This window comes from Juglans regia, chromosome 14 (assembly GCF_001411555.2).
Source record: "Juglans regia cultivar Chandler chromosome 14, Walnut 2.0, whole genome shotgun sequence".
In the NCBI taxonomy this organism is placed as follows: Eukaryota; Viridiplantae; Streptophyta; class Magnoliopsida; order Fagales; family Juglandaceae; genus Juglans; species Juglans regia.
This window is the reverse complement of record NC_049914.1, coordinates 2,946,671-2,969,772: the sequence shown is the minus strand read 5'-3', so window position 1 is coordinate 2,969,772 and position 23,102 is coordinate 2,946,671. Positions and strand designations below refer to the sequence as shown.

At 34.7% G+C, this 23,102-nt stretch overlaps 1 protein-coding gene across 1 annotated transcript; it reads left to right on the top strand.

The window, feature by feature from the left end:
• The first annotated feature begins 19,675 nt into the window (after positions 1–19,675).
• Positions 19,676–22,867, top strand: LOC109015895. The gene is made up of 2 exons (XM_018998347.2): positions 19,676–19,739; positions 22,348–22,867. Exons 1-2 carry the CDS (start codon positions 19,705–19,707, stop codon positions 22,865–22,867), a joined length of 555 nt encoding a protein of 184 aa, XP_018853892.1. The 5' UTR covers positions 19,676–19,704.
• The last annotated feature ends 235 nt before the right edge of the window (positions 22,868–23,102 follow it).

Below are 23,102 nucleotides of genomic sequence, written 5' to 3'. Positions count from 1 at the left end.
TGCAACGACTGAAAGAGAATGAAATCCACAGAGAAGTTTCAATGTGGCTTATTTAATCACATATATATTCTCTCTTTGCAATTCATTAATTTCATCAAATGAAAGTGGCGATATTCATGGTGAGAACTACTCAAAATTCCATTTAAAAATTATATATATATATATATATATATTGGTAGTGCTACATGCGAGCGAGAAAGAACTGATTGAATATTGCACCACACACACACACACACATATATATATATTCATAATATGCATGAACCGGAAAAGAAATGATAATAGCAGTTTCCGGATCCATTTTCATGTTGACCGCTTCACAAATTTCACCACAAGTGAAATATGGCAAAACACAGAGGTAGTAATCATCAACGTCAAGCTCCTCCACATCCTTAAAATCATCGTGATTTTCACCAATTTTATCAAGAATAATGATCGGTTCTAACTCTAATGGTTCAGAATTCCTGCTCATTATCAATGCATTCACCTTTGGTGACACATCTTCTACCCTGTAGACACATCGTGACAGATATTTCTTGCAAAATAAAGTAGTACAAGGTTGACTCAATATTAGAATTGCATATTTACTTAATACTGGGGTATGATTTCCATAAAGGTCCCACCACTTTCTTACACAATCCAAAAAGAACAAACCAAAATATCATAAAATTTACTGAAAATATTATTAAAAAAAAAAAGAAATAGAAATTATTGGCATACGAGGATGACATAATTTTAGCATTGTGATGGCTTCAACGGTGAATAACTCTGGCATTTTCGTTTGGTACTGTTCTACTTCTCTCGTGAAGGCTTCCTTTTCATATGACTCAACCAGTTTTTGAAGCATAAATTCTTTACCACCTTCCATTCCATCATTTACCTTGAAATTGTCACTATACATATAAGCTGGATCTAAAAAGGCAGCAACTGCATGTATTGGAGAAATAATCTTCTTTTTCATATCATTGAATAGTTCCCATGGCACTTCATAAACGTAGCAATCATGGCCATGACTTTTCTCAATTCCATCTTTTAGCCTTTCTATCATCTCATACAAGTATCCTATGGTTAAGTCGTTACGATTTATAACTAGGCATTTAGTCTGAAATAGTAGAGACTGTTATTCTAAGGGGTGTGATCACCAAACGGTGTACCCCTTGGAATAATATTCTCTAACATGGTGATGGTTCCCATGAGGGGTGATGTTAAAGGAAGTGTCAAGAGACACAACCTTTTGATTTAGTCAAAAGATTGTGTCACTTCTTAAGGATGTGACTTTTGGGTTACTATTGGTTTACCAATAGTTGTGCCTTTTCACAATAGGATGTGTCACTCCTTAAGGTTGTGACCTTTGGGCTACCATTGGTTAACCAATGGATGTGCCCTTTACCAACCGGTGCATGATGGCCTATAAATAGGGGTCATTGGTGCACAAACAAATGCACTCAATTCCCTTTGTTCATCACCAACTTGTGGGACAAATACCCTCACGGGAGTGTCACCATATTGTCGTAATTCCGCTTCTACTTATTATTTAATTTCTCTACAGTGGTATCAGAGCCAGGTTATGTCAGAGGGAATTTTATCTCGCATTACAAAGACGATAAATAGGCAAGTGCTTGGTTTGGCAACCACACTTGCATATTTTAATCATCTTCGTTTGCTTGAAAATCCGAGAGAGAAACTTTTTCAGATCACGGTGGGGGGTTTAGAGTATACTGGTAATCTTCAAAATTTAGTAAATTGTTACTATTTTGAAGAAAATTATTGGTATTATTTTACACAAAGGAATAGTGATTTAAATACCCCATTTGTCCACCAAGTTACTGTTTCGGCCGGTCGCCGGAGTCTCTCACCACCGCCGGACGTCGTCGACCTCGGGAGCACGTCGGAGTCGTCGTCGCCGGCCACCATTTGGTCGGACGGGGCTGAGGAAACCGCACGCAGGGACACTGCAGTGCGCCTGCGCGAGGTTGAAGACAACCCAGGACGAAACGGTGCCGTTTCGTCCAACGGTCATCTCGTTCAAACCAATCCAAGGCTAAACGACAGTGTCGTTCAGCCAACGGAGGTTAATAACGGTAAAAACGACATTGTCGTTTTGCCCGTTTCTGAGCCTCTTGAGCCGAGCCGCCAAGCCGAGCCTCCAAGCCGAGCCGACAACCGAGCCGTTGACGGAGCCGTTGACCAAGCCGAGTACCGAGCCGTTGACCGAGCCGCCTCCAGAAGCCGATCTCCAGAACACGGCTTGAACCGGCTGAACCGGTTCACCCGGTTTCCTGAACCGGTTCAGGGCAGAAAATTTCAATCGGGCCGTTCGAGATCATTTCAAGCCCGATTTGGTCCGTTCAAAAGCCGTTGTGCTCCAAATTTCAAGCCAAATTATTATAAAGCACCTGTTGATCGAAATTACCGCCAGAAATTCTTTGAAAGAGGTGAAACATCAAGGAAAGGTCGTGGATATCCTCGATCGGGGCGTCGCTTTTATTATTCTCCTTATATAAAATATAATAGGAGAATTTCTAGGCTGCCACCTTGGATTAAACCCAAGGGTTATTATTATTACTAATTAAGTTTGTAATAATTTTAATTTTTCACAGTTGAACTATTATATTTAAATAGTACACATTTATTATTTCTACATTCTTCTTGTTGATTAATTTTTTTAAGGTTTATTATTCATGGCACCGAAGAAAAGTATTGATCCTTCGGGGATAGAAAAATTGAATGGAAGAAATTTCCGGGCCTGGAAAAGGCATATAACTTTTCTTCTAACCCATGAAAAAACCTTATATACATTAACAACACCAAAGCCATGGGAAGGAAATGTAGAAGATGATGAAAGTGTAAACAGCATTTTAAATGTAGATAAATGGATAGAACACAATGCATGGGCAAAAGCTTTAATTTTGCATTGCATGAGTGATCACATTATTCCTTTATTTGAAGACTATGAAACTGCTAAAGAAATAATGGATGCAGTTGAAGCAAAGTATGGTTTAAGGTCGGATACTTATATACAGTTATTATTGGATAAGTATAACCGGACTTGTATGAAAGAGAATGATGATATTGGCGATCATGTACTTCAAATGGAGTTGATGGCGAAAGAATTAAATGATGCCGGTCATCCTCTCAGTGATAAAATGCAAGTTACAACCATACTAAATAGTCTTCCTTCATCTTGGGATCACATTATTACTTCTTTAACACACAGTGGAAATGAAGTAACAATGATATCGCTTCCAGTACTTTTAGTACTTGAAGGAGAAAGGATGAAAAGAAGGAATAAAGATGGTGAGTCATCCAATTTATTAATGGCTCAAGATAAGCGTTCTACACAGAATAAGATGAAGCCAAAACAGTTCAAGAAAAAGAAATGGTTAAAAAGAAAACAAAATAAACCATTTTCTGGAAACTGTTTTAAGTGTGGAAAGAAGGGTCATTACAAATCACAATGTCCTAACAAAGGAAAAGCACAAGAAAGTAAGGAAATTGTGATGACAATCTCAGAAGTAATGCTAGTGGAACCAGTGACAGATTCATGGTGGGTTGACTCTGCAGCGACAAGACATATATGTAGGAACAGAGATATGTTTGTCAAACTTGAAGATAAACAAATTGGAGAGCACAAAGTATATATGGGCAACAATACATATTGCGATGTCTTGGGGCAAGGTACATGTAAATTCAAAATAAATGGTTCCATTATTTTACTTAGTGATGTTCTATATGTACCTAGTATTCGTAGAAATTTAGTATCTGTGCCTGTACTAGATCAGAAAGGCTACACAGTTGAGTTTAAGTCCGGAACCGTTGTAATTAGTAAGGGAAATGTGTCAGTGAAAGGCATGAAAGATCACAATATGTATGTACTGAATGTTGATATTAATAAAGTACCTATTTTTGAGTATTTGAATGTGTCTACTGATTGTACATATTTATGGCACTTAAGATTAGGCCATATAAATAAAAATAAAATGATCAGAATGTATAAAAGTGGATTAATACCACAAATAAACTCAGATAATTTTGATATATGTGAACCATGTATCAAAGGAAAAATGAGTAGTAAATCTTTTTCAAAAAGTTGGAAATCTACGGATTTACTAGAAATTATACATTCTGATGTGTGTGGACCTTTTAAAACAAAAACTCATAGAGGAATGGAGTACTTTATTACTTTCACTGATGATTATTCAAGATATGGACAAATCTACTTACTCAAGCATAAATCTGATGCAATTGAGAAATTTAAAGAATTTAAATTAGAAGTAGAAACCCAGTTGGGTAGACCCATTAAAAGTTTGAATAGTGATAGAGGAGGAGAATTTGAAGCTTTAGATAATTTCTGCAAATTGAATGGTATAAGACATATTTATACTATGCCATATAAACCTCAACAAAATGGCATTGCAGAAAGAAGAAATAGAACTCTATTGGATATGGTGCGATCGATGATGGCATATGCTGATCTACCAATACATTTTTGGGGTGAAGCATTATCGACTGCAGCATATATATTAAATAGAGTTGAAACTAAAGCGAAACCTCTTACACCTTACGAATTATGGACGGGACATAAACCAGACTTAAGTAAACTCAAAGTGTGGGGTTGTAAGGCACAAGTGCTTATCCCAAGGCCACTAAGGGATAAATTAAAAAGTAAAACCTGGGAATGCAGGTTTATTGGGTATGTAGAAAACGGAAGTGGCTACAGATTTTATCATTCTGAAAAAGGATTGATAGAAAGTAGGGATGCCGTTTTCTTGGAAAACACGAACCTTGTTACTCCTGTTGATCAAATAGATTTATTAAATGATTTTGAGAATCAACGGATCTCCACAGAATCTGACAATGAAAATAATGATATTATTCAAATCCAGAATAATAAAAGAAAGTCAGATGAAAATCAATTTTCAGGCATTGATGTTGGAGACAGTGGGAGTAAAAGATCCAGAAGACCATCAATATTATTTCAAGATCATTATGCACTAAATACTAGTTTGGAAAATTTAGATAATGATCCTGAAAATTTTTCTGAGGCAGTCAATAGTATTGATTCAGATAAATGGCTTGAGGCCATGAAAGATGAAATAGAATCAATAAACAAAAATAATGTTTGGGAGTTAACAGATCTTCCAAAAGATAGAAAAGCTATTGGCTGTAAATGGGTTCTCAGAAGAAAATTTAAAGTTGATGGCAGTTTGGAAAGGTACAATGCAAGGTTAGTGGCCAAGGGATATACTCAACAACCAGGTGTAGACTTTGTGGATACATATTCGCCTGTGGCGAAGTTCACATCCGTAAGGATCATCATGTCCATTGTTGCCAGGATGAATTTGGAATTACATCAGTTAGATGTAAAAACAGCTTTTCTCAATGGTGAATTAAAAGAGGATATCTTTATGATTCAACCAGAAGGATTCCAAATTAAAGGACATGAAGAGAAAGTCTACAGGTTGAGAAAGTCACTGTATGGACTTAAGCAATCTTCAAGACAGTGGTACTTGAAATTTCACCAAGCCATTTTGGAAATGGGATATGAAATGAGTCCACTAGATCACTGTGTATACATATGGAAAAATGATAATCAATTAACATTATTATCATTATATGTTGATGATATATTACTGGCAAGTAATTGTCTAGATATGATGCATGCAACAAAGGAATTCTTGAAATCTAAATTTGAAATGAAAGACATGGGTGAAGCCGCTTATGTTCTTGGTATAAGAATTTCTAGAGATAGAAATTCAAATCTATTGTATTTAGATCAAGAGAAATATCTAGAAAAAGTAATTAAAAGATTTGGTATGGAAAATTGTAAATTTTTAAGTACGCCTGTTTGCAAAGCTCATACTTTAAATAAAAGTATGTGCCCAAAAGATGAGGATGAAATAAGTGAAATGCTTAAAGTTCCCTATGCTCAAGCTGTGGGAAGCCTCATGTATGCAATGACAAGTACCAGACCAGATATTTGTCATGCAGTTGGATTGGTAAGTAGATTTCAATCCAATCCAGGTAAAGAACATTGGCAAGCAGTTAAGCGTATATTGAGATATTTACAAGGTACCAAAAATTTGAAATTGTGCTTTGGAAACAGTGATCTAGAATTAATCGGCTATAGTGATGCTGATTTTGGAAGTGATGTAGATGATAGAAAATCTATAACTGGATATATATTTCTATTTGGTGGAACAGCAGTTTCTTGGTTAAGTAAGAAACAGGGCTGTGTTGCTAAGTCTACTATGGAAGCAGAATATATTGCTTGTAGTACTGCAGTGAGTAATGCGGTGTGGATAAAACGCTTTGTTGAAAGCTTAAATTTGGGTACATCCACAGAACCAATCAATGTGTTTTGTGATAATCAGTCTGCCATTTCTTTGATAAAAAGTGGAACACAGAGTTCCAAGGGAAAACACATTGATGTGCATTATCACTATATTTTAGATATAGTGGAAAGAGGTGAGGTCAAGGTTAATTTCGTTTCCTCGACCGAGATGGTAGCAGATCCAATGACCAAAGGTTTATCTCTGGAGAAATTCAGAGAACATGTGACTAGAATGGGATTGAGAGAAACCTAGGTGAAGCAATCTCATGGTCAGCATGTGTAACTCAGCAAATTCTGGGGACGCCTAGAAAATTGGAGTTATAGAGATACCCAAATGAAAATTTTGGTCATTTGTAAAGTCACTGATAAGGTGATCAAAGAAAACCTCAGGAATGGCCTTAGGGTGAGTACTTGATAAAATTTCAGTGCAGATTGATTAATCAAGTAAAAGGTTGATCATGGTAAAGTCGTTGATAAGGTGATTAAGGAAAAACTCAGGTGAGTAAGTACTTAACGAAAATTCAGTGCCATTCACTAAAGTTTTAGTGAAATGTGATTTGATTACCCAAGTAAATGGTTAATCATTTGCAAAGTCGTTGATAAGGTGATTAGGGAAAAACCTCAGGAATAGCCTCTAGAGGAAGTACTTAACGAAAATTCAGCGCAGGTCAATACATGTGTTATGTATTCGGCTGAAGTCGTCAATTGTGACAGAGGAATGGATTGTTGATCCAGTCACGGAGAATTGATGCCATTCACTAAAAATTTTTTTAGTGAAATGTAGTCACCCCTAATATGTGGTCAGTGGGAGCACATATGGTAAAGGGTGCGGTCAGATAAGGTAATGACAAAAACGTGTGCACGTAGAGGCTTGTCATGCTCTGACGCCGATCTGCAAGAGTTGCAGATGAGAGTTGAGTAGTGGAAAGCTCATATTGGTACCAAGGTAAAATACTCAACTGGATCATCACCGTTTTGTGTGATCAAGTGGGAGATGTTATTCTAAGGGGTGTGATCACCAAACGGTGTACCCCTTGGAATAATATTCTCTAACATGGTGATGGTTCCCATGAGGGGTGATGTTAAAGGAAGTGTCAAGAGACACAACCTTTTGATTTAGTCAAAAGGTTGTGTCACTTCTTAAGGATGTGACTTTTGGGTTACTATTGGTTTACCAATGGTTGTGCCTTTTCACAATAGGATGTGTCACTCCTTAAGGTTGTGACCTTTGGGCTACCATTGGTTAACCAATAGATGTGCCATTTACCAACCGGTGCATGATGGCCTATAAATAGGGGTCATTGGTGCACAAACAAATGCACTCAATTCCCTTTGTTCATCACCAACTTGTGGGACAAATACCCTCACGGGAGTGTCACCATATTGTCGTAATTCCGCTTCTACTTATTATTTAATTTCTCTACAGAGACCCCACTTGTTCCAATGCTTTCACTAGACTCCAAAATTTTTTATTGTGAATAATGTAATCAATAAACTTTGCATATGTAGCCTCCCGCTCATCAAGCATGGATGCAACTTTCAAATGATCAATCTTAGAAAATTGCAAGGCTTGCTATTCATCTTCAACTTCTAAAACTGATTTGAGCATAACATGAATGGATGCAGCATATTGTTTTGGTCTTTTCTTCCCTCTTCTAAATGACACAGGGGAATGATGATTCGTATATGCAAGTACTAATTCCTCAAGAAAAATTAAAATAGATATGATTCGTATATGCAAGTACTAATTTTTCAAGAAAAATTAAAATAGATAGTCTCTTTGCCATGTCTATCATGAACAATCGAATCGCCAGAGCAGCACATTGATTTACTCAAATCACAGGATGATTATCAAAAATCATATTCCTAATTCTGGTATCGCCACCACCTTCAGAATTATTGTTCAAAAGTTGTACAATATGACTGGGGCCAATTAACCTAATTGCATAAGATATGGCTTCTTGAAGATCTTCTGTTGACTCATAATTACGTGACGTCAAGCATACCGTACCTTTTTGCAAATAAGCAAATAGAGTAGTGCTTCAGCCCCCGCTGGAGCTGGGGTATAGTATTGTTTTACATGTATTTTTTTAAAGTTATTTTTTATATAAAATTTTTAATATTTTTAAATATTTTAAAAAAATAAAATAAATTTAGAATATCATTAAAAAAATACTTTCTTAATCAAAAGGTAAAATTTAAAAAATTAAAAAAAATCATATAAAAAAATTTTTGAAAAAACACATAAAAACACTAGACCCAGCGGGAGGTCCAACATTTTCGTAAGCAAATATATCAACACGGTTACCAAAATGATTATAGTCGTCGTCATCAAAACCGTACTTAGTCATTAAGGTACAACTTGTTTAAACAGGACCTCATTTATTTTTAAAAAATATCTCGTCTTATTTTATTTAATTATTATAATTTTTTTAATTTTTAATATAAAATAAAATAAATAATTCAATTTTTTTAATTTTAAAATAAAAATAATATTAAAAAATATATTCTAATAATACTTTATTCAATTTTTTAATTTTAATTTTAACTCATCTTATCTAATCTACAAAAACGAACCAGCCCAAAATTTCTTATAAAATTGTTAACATGATCATTAGCATCCTTTTCGACTTCATACTTCAAGTCAGCAAAATAAGTACTTGATGGTTGATAACCGACCGGGCCCATATTCAATAATACTCTTCACAAAGTCCTTGAAGATGGGAGAGACAATGGCGTCCGGAGGAATGTCAAATGAGAATAACAACTTGGCTAATTGTTTATCCAGTACTTGACGCTTTTTGTTGCGTGCATTTGGCGCACGTGATGGCCACAAAGTGGAAAGATTATCATCCCTTTTAAAGTTATTGTTATTTTGACCCATCAAAACGCTATCAATTTTTAAATATAGATTCGGGCCACCAGACGATGTAGGAATTGAGAAATTTTCATCCATAACTTGTCTATCGACTTTCTTTTTAGGATAATCGAGCGCTTGCTGCATTCTTAACTGAACTTCTAGTGGCACTTTTTCACAAACTATAATATCGTGGCCAGATAAATGCTATTTAATCCTAGAAATACCTCTATGAAACTGACGATGACAATATATACAGGAAAAAACGACCATTTTCCAATTCCTTTGCATGCTCCCAAAACGAATCTTTTGGTCGAACCCTGTTTAATTTTATCCTATATTTAAATAATCACATAGAATTAATAAGAAGTGATTTAGATATATTAAATCGATTTAAATAAGAAAACTAAGAATGAAAGGAAATCAATTATCATGAACAAAATAGATAACAAATCACCTATTGATATACCTTGATGACAGCAAACACTCGAAACAGTTGAGAAAAGAAAACCAAGATTTATCATCATGAATTTTCCCCACTTTATACAAGTGCGCAGCAGAGAATTAAATCAAGACACCAATGTTGGAGAAATCAACACAGTGGAAGGGATAAAAGCAGTAATAAAAGAGTACACTCACTCACTCAATGACACCAAGAATTTAACGTGGTTCGGTAACTGCCTACATCCACAGAAAAGAGCTTCACTAATAAATAGTGGAACACAAGAAAATATTATAGAAGAGGATCACACTCCACTCAACTCAACTCTCTTCTTTTCTCTCAGAGCTCTCTCGACTCTCTCTCTCTTTTCTTTTCTTCTTGGGTGTGTCTGAAGCTCTCACATGGAGCTTCAATTCATAGGCGAGGATCAGTATCGTCTATATGTATGAATGCATTTATTGTTACATTCAATAGGTAGTTGGGCGTTGAGGGTTGAGAAACAAGCAGCCATTGTGGACTGCTTGCTTGGGCAGGGATTTCAACAACCAACCCTAGAGCAACACATCAGCAAGTTTGTTACAAGAGAATATTCTAGAGGTGAGGACTGATATGCTTGTCAGAGAGCATTCCAGAATTTTTTGAGGCCGTTGGTAGTGCTGATTCGTGAGGCACATAGCTGGGCGAGACTGCTTGTTCTTCGTTTGGAGGGGATGCCTCAACATGGATTAGCTAAGGAACAAGACTATTAGATTACCAAACTCACCACCTCGGATTTACATAATGTTATTCATATGACAATGACTATTAGATTACCAAACTATCAAAAGAAACCAAACAACAATTTCCCAGGCAGGATGCCATATATATGTTCTGCATCAAAAAGCAAAATGTTTTTAGTACAAATTAATAAATATTAGTTCTAGAATCACTGATCAGATTTCAACAACGAAAGTCTCGTGGTTACAGAAGCATTAAAGTGCTTTTGTGAGTTTAATGATGGCTTCGACGTACTTTCCTAGCTAGCTTGACGCGATTCACTTGAATGGGATTTAAAGTATATCCTATTTTCAAACTCAACTCCAGAAAAATTGAAGACTCAAGTACTATTAACCCAGCTAGTAGGCATCCTTGGGATTCTTTTGTCGATATAGAGATCTTGCTTCATACTTAATTCAATATTGTTGTCTATATATAATTTATCATGCATTAACACTACTACTTAATCATGTTTTATATAATATGCGTAGTCTATCTATTCTGATATCATGATCATGATTTGGCCGGTTTCATCCAGGGAATTCGCTAACATAATTATATATATATTTATATATATATAGTGACGAATTAATTTCTAAAAAATGTACTTAAAATTATTTTTCATTTGTTTCCGAAACTATTAAGAAGATTAGAAAGTATCTTCCTTTTGTATGTACTTGAGTTATCATCCTCGTTACTATCGGGCGACAATTGATAACGCCAACAAAATAAAGTACTGTAAGGTTGACTCAAAATTAGAACAACATATTTTTGTAATACAGGAGTATGCTTCTCATAATTGTTCCACCATTTTTCTACACAATTTAAATGATCAAATAATTACTTAAGTAGACAAAATTAAAAAAAAAAAAAAAAAAGAAAGAAAACAAAATCTATTGAACTCACGAGGATGGGATTTTTGTAGCATTATCAGGGCTTCAGGTGTGAACAAACTTAGCATTTTCATGCGGTATTGTTGTACTTCCTTCCTGAAGGCTTCCTTTTCATCCAACACAACTAGATGTTTCAAGACATAGTTTATACCGTCGATCATTTCAACATTCTTCTAACTCAAACTCTCACTACACATATAAGCTGGATTTAAAATGGCAGCAGCTACATGTATTGGATGAATAATATCCTTTCGCATTGTGTTGAAACCTTCCCATGCAATCTCATAAATGAAGTAATCATTGTCACGACATTTCTCAATAGCATTTTTTAACCTTTCATCATTTCATATAAGTATCCTGAAGTAGAGCCCTTGCCACTAACTAGGCAACGAGTCTGAAACAGTGGAAACCACACTTGTGCTACAGCTTTCACTCGACTCCAAAACTTTTTACGTACAGTGAATAATGTAATCAACAAGCTTTGCACATCTAGAATGTTTTGCTACCTCCTGCTCACCATCCAATAACTAATTCATCCAATCACTCGATGATATTATCTTAGAAAACTGCACGGCTTGTAACTCATCTTCAACATCCGAAATTGATTTTAGAAGATAAAAAATGGAAACAACATTTTTTATTGTTGGTGGTGCTCTTCTTGATGACAGGTTTTAATGAGGGTAAGCATATATATATATGAAGATATAAACCGCACAAGATTGATTGTAGGAACCAGGAATATGAATATATCATTAAGGAAGCGTATAATCTCACCATTAGCACAATGAGTCACGCAAATCCAAGGATAATTCATAGAAACCATGTTCTTAATAGGGCGGGATTCAGGGATAACAACTCTTTCATCACCATAGTCATCATGGAGGACTAGTTGTACAACATGTTCAGGCCAAACTAACTCGATTGTAGGAAATATGGCTCCTTGAATACTTTTTAGGGACTCATGTTTGCAAGACTTCAAGCAGGCCACCCCTCTATGTGCATATGCAATGATATCCACATGGTAGATATGTTCTTCATGGAGAGGGTCCCAATGAATCCTATGAGGGGAGTAATCCCCAGGGTTGGGCTAGGAGGAGCAGGCCCGACCCACAAGGCCCGAGCAGTTCTAGGGCTGAGGACTAAGGCTTGGTCGGGTTAGGTAGGCCCAGGAGGAGAAGCGATTGAGCGACACTCACTGGCCAGGGATAGAAGGTAGAATTGTCTGACACCACTACTAGCCGACATCTAAGGATAATTCTGGTCCCTAAACCTCAATGCCTAGGTAGGCCTAAGGAATGGACGCATTTGAGCACGACACCTATGTCCCTAAAGCTCTCATTTCATCATAGTTGCATGTGAGCATGGCGAGTCCCCGTGGAGTTGCTAGGCTAGCGAAACACAACATCAACAGTGACACCATCTGTGGGATCCTTTTTTCAATAGTAGTGTGCGCTCCGTATGTTGACAACCACGTGTTCCCAAGCATCACGACGAGGAAAAGAACAGTTTGAAGCGATGGAAACAAAGGTCAGTGAGATGAGTGAAACCATACAAAAACTTATGGAAGAGGTAGCAGCTCTATGTTAGGAGAATATCGCTCTGCGGAGAACCGAAAGGGAATAGGAGGGAGATGAACCCAGCTAGCATGCCGAATCACGACGGATCTCAGAGGCCACCGCGACAGAAGAAGAAAGGCACAGAATGTACCTTGAGCTTCAGGAGCTCAGGGATAAATATGTTGAAATGGCTAAACAGATAGGCACGTCAACCATGGTGGAACAAGTGCTTAGCAGCACCTACCGTATAGTGCCGAAGTCATCGCGGTTCCTCTTCCCCCAAGTTCAAAGTTCCACTAGTAGATGCGTACGACTGGTCCAAGGACCCCCTGAGCACTTGGAAACGTACAAAGACCCACATGACCCTCACGGTTTCTCAAGATAAATCGTGTGCAAAGCATTCCCGCTCACATTGGAGGGGGAGGCGAGGGTTGGTTCGGATCCTCGCCACTCGGTTCTATCGACAGCTCGCCGAGCTGGCCCGTCTCTTCTTGGCGTAGTTCATCGCGAGTTGGAAGAGGAGGGGCCCAACCTCCTGCCTCCTAACGGTGAAGCAACGGGATGACAAAAGCCTGAAATCATACCTCTCTCGATTCAATCATGAGCATACGACCACAGACGACCAAGATGATAAGATCACCCTGACAGCCTTGTTGGGGGGGTCTGGTCCCAGAACCCGTTCATGACCGAGATAGCTTGGAGAACCCCCACAACATTAGGAGAGTTTATGAAATCATGTCAGTTTGTAGGATTACTTTTACATAATTTCTTTATGTCTATAGCATGCAATCAACTCTCGTATAATAGTAAATTTAGAGAATGCTTGGAAAATGAAATGAGATTAGAAACAATGCCATATGGAGGAGGTGGCCGAAGGGAGCAGCAGGCACTTGTGTTGATACAAGTAATGGTGCCTACCCAGGAACCGATGCTGAAGGCGTTAAAGTGGCTTCACCTTCATCTGGTGCAAATACGTATATAGTTGTAGTCAATTCGGCACCATGTGGGGAAACAATTAAGATGAGAATATCTTCTTCTTGTACTAAACATCTTTAGTGATGAAAGTGGCATTGCTTGTTTTTTAGGCGACCTGCAGAGACAGTAAGATAAAAGCTCAAGTACGAAAGTGATTTACTGCACATGCAGTCGAAAAGCGAGGGAAAGTGAGGGAACAGTAAGATAGGCCACATATATGGAGCATTTCTAGGAGAGAAACCACTTGAATTGGCATGCGTAACCAGCTCCTTGGATCGAGTAGTACTTGTCCATCTTATATTTTTCATACCCAAATTTATGAAAAATTAACTGTAAGGCGCCGTAGTAATGTTGAGCCTTCACAATGGACCCCGTGGCAAGACAACTCATCCGATTCTGACACATTTAAATATATAGAGCCACCGCTAGGGGCTCGGGCAGGGCTATTTATGTATATATATATTTTTTATATAAATTTTTTAACACTTTAAATATTTTTAAGAAATAAAAAAAAATTCTTAAATTTTAATGTATTTTTTAATGATTAATATTTTTTTTATTAGTTCCAGTCATGAGAAGATTAATATTTTTTTTAATTTTTTTACTTCATGATTAAAGAAGTATTTTTTTAATTCTATTGTGAATTTTTTTAGTTTTTAAAAATATTTAAAAAAATGTAAAAAATATATATATAAAAAAAGAAAAAAAAACACATAAAAGATCTAGCAGGAGGCTCCGATGGGAGCCCCGGCCCCAGCTGTGGCTCAAGCATTTTCCAACCTACAAATATATATCACGCGCGCATTGGGTAACAGAACAATCGATTAGTAAGTAACAGAAGGCGAATAAAACGGAAAGAGCCGAATAGTTCGTGGTCTTATAAAAGATGATGCATGTTTTGATAGTTTTTCTTTTTTATTTATTTAAATATCGGCAAGAAATTGAAGTAAATGATACCTAGCCGTTTGTGGGTCCCTAATTTGGACGCACTTGTGTCTACCACTGCACTTTCCAGGTTCCTATTAAAATCAATAACAAGAATTTGGGAGTAGCCGTTTAATTCAGAGAAAACATTTGTATCAATTGGAAGCTGGAAGTCGCAGCACATTCAACGTATTAAGTGTTAAAAAAAAAAAAAAATTGACGTGAATTGTGCTGCGACTTTCGACTCATGCGTAACTTTTTTCTTTAATTCGTCCCGTCTCAGAGAAGTCCGAAGACAAACCATGACCGACATCACATTAGCCTCATCTTCCCCTCCCTCCTTCGCATCAAAACTTCCACTTTTATTATATTTTTTTTCTAATTCTTTTCCTCTGCATTAAATTATTGCTTATGTCAAAAGATTAACCTAATAGAAAAGGAGTTTTACTCCGTATAACTACAATTAATTATTTATATTTTATTTTAATATTTTTTCCTCGCTTATAATAAATGAACCTAATACATAAAATATTTGATTAATTAAGATAAAATATAGAGTCAGATTTTAAATTGAAGACTCCTACTATGATAATTAGCATTTATCTTAAATATATATATATATATATTTAGTTATTCTCTCTTATATCTACCTCTAATATGTGCTAGGTAGAGTATAACGTTGTGTCAATATGTACATCTTTCCATACTGCTTAATCCTGTTTTATGTCCTTTAAAAGAAAAAATCCTGTCTTATGTGTTGTCTAATCTAATGGTAATTTCATATATATGGGTTTAAGATTTAAGTACTTTAAGTTTTCAAGTCCCATCATCATTAACGATTTCGCTTGGGTACTATTTTTATACTTGTATTTTGTTTACAGAATTTTCTAACACGATCATGACAATGATTCCACGACTTTTTTCTGTATGATTTGACAAAAAGGCATGGTAACTGTCCTTATTAATGTATTCATACGATTAAGTTTATATTATTTTGTGGGTCTCTTTTTCTAACTCAGCCGTGATTCCTTCTATGAAAGAATGAACAGAAGTAGCCGTTCAATACGTCCGTCACAATGAGATTTCTACACCTTGCCAATTACATAAGAAAATGGGGGTAGTGCTGCCTCTTCTTTGGGCTGATTTGTCTTTTTCTTTAAATTGCAGTTAACATTTTTCTTTTTCAAAGATTAGGGAGAGCATTAAATTTAACTGAGGAGAAAACACAATAATTGTTACCATTAATTTGTGTGATATAAGAGACATTTTATAGGCTTTCAAATTTTAATTTTTATAAAAAATTAAAAATAAAAACTTAATGGTTCACTACTAATTTATTTCTATACTAATATCTAACTTAGGAGTGTAAATTTAAATCGAAAAACCGGTCTGGATCGGACCGAATTAGACCGATTGATCCGATTTTGAACCGGTTCCTATATTATGAAAACCGGCCGGATCCGGTCCGGTTTTGATTCCATAGTTTCAGGGACCAAACCGGACTGATTGGAATATATATATATAAATTAATTTTATATATTATACAAAATACTTATATATATAAGTTTTATATAATATACAATTATATATTAAATTTTTATATATAATATATATAATTATATATCATATATGAAATAATTTCATATTATAATTTATAAATTATAATATAAAATGTTAATCTTAAATATAAATATTTATAATTTGTTTGATCATATGTTATTAATATAATTATATATAAGATAATGTTATTATAATTTATAAAATAAAAGTTTAATCTTAAAGATGAAAATTTAATTGATCATATGCTTTAAACATAATATATATATTAAATTATTAATAACATTTTATCATAAGAAGTAACATTTTATTATATGTTTTTGACATTTTAAAAAAATTGAAAAACCAGACAGGAAACCGGAGGTACTGGTTTATGAGTGTAACCGGGACGCAATCAGTTTTGAAAAATAATGTACCGGTTCGGTTTTAGATTTTGTCCAAAACTTGACCGGACCGGATCGGTTACGCCCCTAATCTAACTTATTTTTATACTAGACTTATACTATAATGTCTAATTACATGTTATCATACTATAGTATTACATATTATTTTAGTGTCTAATTACATGTTATTATACTATAATATTACATATTATTATATTATATTTATGTCTAACTTATTTATAACTTATTTCTACACTAGACTTATTTCTAGTATCTAATTACATGTTAGTATACTTTAGTGTGACGCCTTCAAATTCCGCTTGGGATCGGACGGATATTTGAAGCGTCGAGACATGCAACAAAAAGTTATCTGCCCCCGTTCATGACATATAAGATGCAATATTCCTAACATGCATCTAGCATTATGCAATATTCACAGCGGATAATTTTTTTTTTAGCAATACCATCCACCAAACTGAAATATCTCAAATACTTAAATCATACTTCATACTTAACAACATACTAAACAACTAAGATCACAACATTTAGTATTACATCTTATTATACTAATGTCTTACTTATTTCTAACTTAATTATATATTAAACTTTTTAGTGTCTAATTACATGTTATTATATTTAAATTAGTATATTTGTTATTAACTTATTATATTAAATTTATTTAAATACTAGTGTCTAATATTTGATTATGTATGATAGTAATATTATGATGTTTATATATATTAAATTATTATTAGTCTATTTATATTATAGTGTAGGTATATTATTTTATAATAATTAGCTCATAATAATATATTATTGAATTTAATTATATAAGTTATAGTATAAATATATAGATAAATATATATTTTTATAATATATGTATAATGTCAGTGTAGTCGAATAAGCAGACTTGTTGGAGTATAATATAATCAGTTCTGCTACAGGTACCCGGCGTTGGGTACCTGTTGGGGAATCGCTGACGTGGTCAGTTGATATTATTAAAAAAAAAAAAACAAACGATTTCAACTTTACAGTTTACACAGCGCCAAAATGGATTCTGCAAGTCATCCATCCCAGAAAAATGGAATCTCGCAAATCTTCCATCACTTTTCTTTTGTAAGTTTTATTGGCTTTTTCCTTTTTTTTATTATCTTCAGTATTTGAAACCACCAAAAGCCATGGAGAAGAAATTGTCCTGTAGGCTCGCGCTGCTTCTTCATCCGGATAAGAACAAGTTCCTGCAACAGTGTTTGGTTGCCGAGAAAACAGAAGAAAATCACGCAATAGTCCGTAACAGTGTGTTTGGTTGCCGAGAAAACAGAAGAAAATCACGCAATAGTCCGTAACAGTGTGTTTGGTTGCCAAGAAAACAGAGAAAAATCACAATAGAATATCCTACAAATATGAGATTCGATGGATGAACGTGCATCTCTGTTCGTCAGCTTCGTGTGGGTGTTTCCGTGTGCATGTGGTTGGAAAAAAATAGATGAAATAAAACAGATCTAGAACTTGGATGTATGCTGCATTTGTGCATAGGAAAAGAAAAGAAAAGAGAAAGAGAGATTAAATGCCTGCGCATTGTAGTAGAAAGTAGGGCTTTTTTGTTTTGATTATGAACATTTTTTCACGGAATCGGTTTTGCAATGAATAGCTTGGTGGGGTACGCGGGGAAGAAGAAGATGAGAAGAAGAAGATGAAATCAATCTGTGGGTTTCTGTTTCAAACTAGCCAAATTTAACGAAACGCTTCGTTTTATTTTCACACGTAGAAGGACGTGTACGCGGCGGGTTCCCATCCCGGGTGCAAGTAGAGTTTTTCTAATATAATATCAGAGTTGTCGAATAAGCAGAGTAGTCGAATATCAGAGAGTCGAATAAGCAGAGTTGGTTTTTTTTTTTTTTTTTTTGACCTTTGAATATTTTGAATAAGCAGACTTGTTGGAGGTTAAAGTCAGACTTGAGTCGAATCATAAAGTCGGGGAAGGCATTTAATACGACAGTCTGATAGGTTCTTTGTTTTTTTTCAGAAAAGCAAAATGATAGAGCGACCGTTGGTGACTCCCCGCTGGGGTCACCGTTGGTTCTATCATATATTTTTTGATATATTTTTTAATATAAAGTTTTTTACAAATTTAAATATTTAAAAAAAAAATTATAATATTATTAAAAAATACTTCCTTAATTATAAAATAAATTTTTTTTTTATTTTACTTCGTGATCAAAGAAGTTTTTATTTTACTTCGTGATCAAGGAAGTATTTTTTAATAAATTTTTTTTACTTCATGATTAAAGAATTGTTTTTTAATAATATTATAAATTTATTTTATTTTTTTAAATATCTAAAAATATTAAAAAATTTTCTATAAAAAATAACTGTAAAAAAAACATATTTTAAAACATATGCTAGAGCCAGAGGTGACTTCCAACAGTGGCTCTAGCAGTACTCTTTCAGAAAATATATTATCTCATCTCATTTAATCATTATAATTTTCTCAACTTTCAATACAAAATAAAATAAATAATTTAACTTTATTAAATCTCAAAACAAAAATAATATTAAAAAATATATTTTAACAATATTTTATTTAACTTTTTAATTTTAATCTCATTTCATTTCATTTCATCTCATCTCATCTTTAAAAATAAACAAATCCTAAATTCCTTTGTCAGAAAAAGATAGATTTTATAAAGGAAAAATTTTTGCATCTGCCTACACCGGCACACACTCAATGCATTGAGTGTAAAAAAAAAAAAATATGTGAAGTGTGTGCCATTGTAGGCAGATGCATAACAAATCCCTTTTATAAAGCCGTGTCACCACGGTGTGTGCACTGTGGAGTAGGAAAAGGACGGCAGTAGATTTACTTCACGTCAATTACGTCAATAATGTAAACTTCGTGGAAGCCACATCCACGGTCCATCGACCAGAAAGGACCTATAAATAGCCAGATAAGAACGAGATTATCCGTATCAGTTTAGTCAAGACACAACACACAGAGAGAGAATCTAGGTCTAGTAGCAAATCAAAATGGATAGCGGCAGCAACTCCAACAATCTGATCGGGTTAGTTCTCACTCCAAATTTATTGTCTCATCATTTCGTACTAAATTTTCATGATAATTTTCAAAGCTTAAGGCTCATTTATTTTTAGAGATAAAATGAGATGAGATAAATTAAAATTAAAGTTAAAAAATTAAATAAAATATTATTAAAATATATTTTTTAATATTATTATTATTTTAAGATTTGAAAAAGTTAAATTATTTATTTTATTTTGTATAAGAATTTGAAAAAATTATAATGATAAAGTGAAATGAGATAAAATGAGATGAGATGTTTTTGAAAAATAAACGAGGCCTAAGTTTTACCAACATAGCTCGGCAGGATCCTGCAAATGTTGTTCCCTCTGGCATTGGATGTTTATTATTCCTATTTTAATTAGGAAATATTATACTCAACCTCCGATATAATAGAACACACAACGCAGTTGAGCGAACACGTCACGATTGAATTTCTTTCCAGTTTTATTATTGATCTTTTTCGCACATAATATATTATATTTTTTAATTTTATTGTTCTTAAATTTATTTAATTTATTTTTATTATCTATATATTACACATTTAATAAAATAAAATAAAAAATATAATATGTAATGCTTAGAGCATTCTCATTGGATTAGCTAAAAGCTAAATTCAATGAGAATTTAGCGATTAGGTGGATAAATTGCTCACATTGAATTAGCTAAAAGCATTCACATTGAATTGGATAAATTGCTCATATTTGGAATATAGCTACAGTAATATCCAAACTAATTTCTAAATTTGGAAGACACTATTCATTCATCAAATCCTTTTTATATTATTTCTTTCTCTTTCCTTTTAATATTAATTATTTCTCTCTCAATTTTAAATGATAATTGAAAAAATATAATTAGAATACAATTACAAATTAATATATAATATTATAAATAGTAAAATATGAAAAAATAAAATAAATTCATAATTAAAAAAATTAAAAAATTTTTAAAATTATTAATTACTTATTACTATATAATGAATAAATAGATAATTCAATTTGGAGATTTGATGTGAATAGTCAAAATTAAATTCATCTTATATTATTTTATTGTCATATAATAAAAAAATGGCTATTCTAATGTAGAGATTTATATAAATAGAATAGTTAAAAGTTAAATTCATCTTACATTTATAAAAAATATATTTTAATTTAACTATTCCAATGAGAGTGCTCTCAGAGATTATTAATTGATTTTTTTTCTCCCCTCCCTCACTGGACGAGATCCCTTTCTCCCCTCCACTTAGATCCGTTTCGTCCCCTCCCGTCCCCAAAGCCCTCACCTCCCTCGCTTCGAGTTCCTCACCCTAGTAACATCCCCTCACTCCGTCACCCCCATTTTCTCCCCCTCCCTCAGATCCCTTTCTTCGCCTCCCGGCTTCAACCACCCAATGAAGTCTTTCCCGTACAACTTCACCTTATTCTTCTCGGTTGCCTCCACCCCGTACGTATTCTCAAACAAACATTCCTGAAACTTAGCAACAAAGCCCTTATAGTCCTCGTCGCTTTAAAACCTCATCGCCAAACACCTTTGGCCACAAAATCAACGCGACGCTGATCCCCGAAAGTCTTCAATTGCGCATCCATTGAAACCTTCACCCTAATCTTGGAACTAACTTTCAAAAACCACCAAGAATCTCCGCCTTCCTCGTCATTGTCACCGTCGATTCGAGAGGTCTTGACGAAAGAGTACGAAGTGAGTTTCTCTGAGACTACCCATTTGGCGATGGGGGTGTTTCCGCCGATGTGGAGGTAGAGCTTGACGGCATTCTTGAGATTGGGGTTCTGGGCTAGGAGGGGTATTTAAGCTGTAGGGCCTTGAGCTTGGCCTCTACTTGATTGAGTGAAGACGATGTTTTGGGTCGTTGCTCCAAGGATCTACCTTTTGCGTCATGGTCGTTTTCTTCCTCTTGTTCAGCTTCTTCTTATTTTGACTGTTCCAGATCGTCGCGGTTGTGATTGGCACCCATCTCTGTTTCTTTGCGGTGAGAAAGAGACGGAAAAAGAGAGAGAAAGGCTTGACGATCTGAGAATGAAATTGAATGTGGATCCCATCCCAACACATCAAAACGCAAGTTTCCATTTTTTTTTTAGAGACGATATTTCATATTTATTTATTTATTAAATTTTTTCTTTTCAGAAATATTTGTCATATCCTCAATGTAGATATAATATCTACGGCATTCAAACTAGCTTCTTTGAGCGTCTCTCAACAGTAATATGGATCTTAGTAAATGTTTTCCATATTTCCCCTAATATAGTTTCGCTGAAGCCAAAAAAAAAAAAAAACCACCCATCTTTTTATATAAATTCTTGACTTTTTCTATATACAAGCATATATGATATGGACGGGACAGGGCTATGGGCCTCCAAGGATTGATTTCATTCGTGGGCTGACCAAAACTTGACAACCACATACATATATATGCTTGATTTAAAAGTTGAAATCCGGATATTGAGTCCGTATTTGTAGTATTATTTTTCATCTCTTTTACTTATTTCATTTAAAATACGGTTTCTTCTTGAGAAGCAACTCCTGAAATTCATTGTGGACACTACTAAATTTCCCATTTCCCTCTTTTATTTGTTTGGTAGTGTAAGAGAGCAAGATGGGACTGGTTATGATTACACCGCCATATTCATAAGAATTATCAACAAGCAAGTTGAGGTGTTGCTTAAGCTTCTACAAGTGAAGTACTCATCCGATTCCCCGTTGGATATGATCGGCGTTATAATCGTGCTGGTTTTCATTCCGATATCAATGGTTTACATGGTTGCAGCAGAGGTGATAACCCATGTTCCAAACACAAGCTACCGTCATGTCATTGGGCCCATCATTTATATTTCCGGTGTCCTAACTTGTGTCCTACTATTATTGATACTCTTTCCAACTTTTTGGTTGTTCATTTTACTTCCATGTTTTGCATTCCTATTCACAATATCCATATGGGTATTATACCACTCGCGTCAACAGATTTTTGGGTTCTTCCATGATGGAATATACGCCCGATTACACAACTCATCCCAATGGGTCTTCAATCTATTTCATAGCGGAGAAGCAAATCCTCAAGCATTTAGTGAAAACTCCACGGGTAATGCTCCGGCAGCAGTATGAAACATCTGATCAACACAAAGCATTTCCCTAAATTATTATATATGAAAGTCAATCACCTCTCCTTGACCTGTGGTCAAATAATCATCTTGAGTTCGAATCCATTTTCATTTCCTAAGTGAAAAAGAGAGTGACATAAAAATCGCCTATGCTTTTATTATGGTTGTACTATTTGTCTTTTCAAATCGATCATATGAATAAATTATTTTTCTTGTTGCTTTCTTGTCTTGCCGCAGCA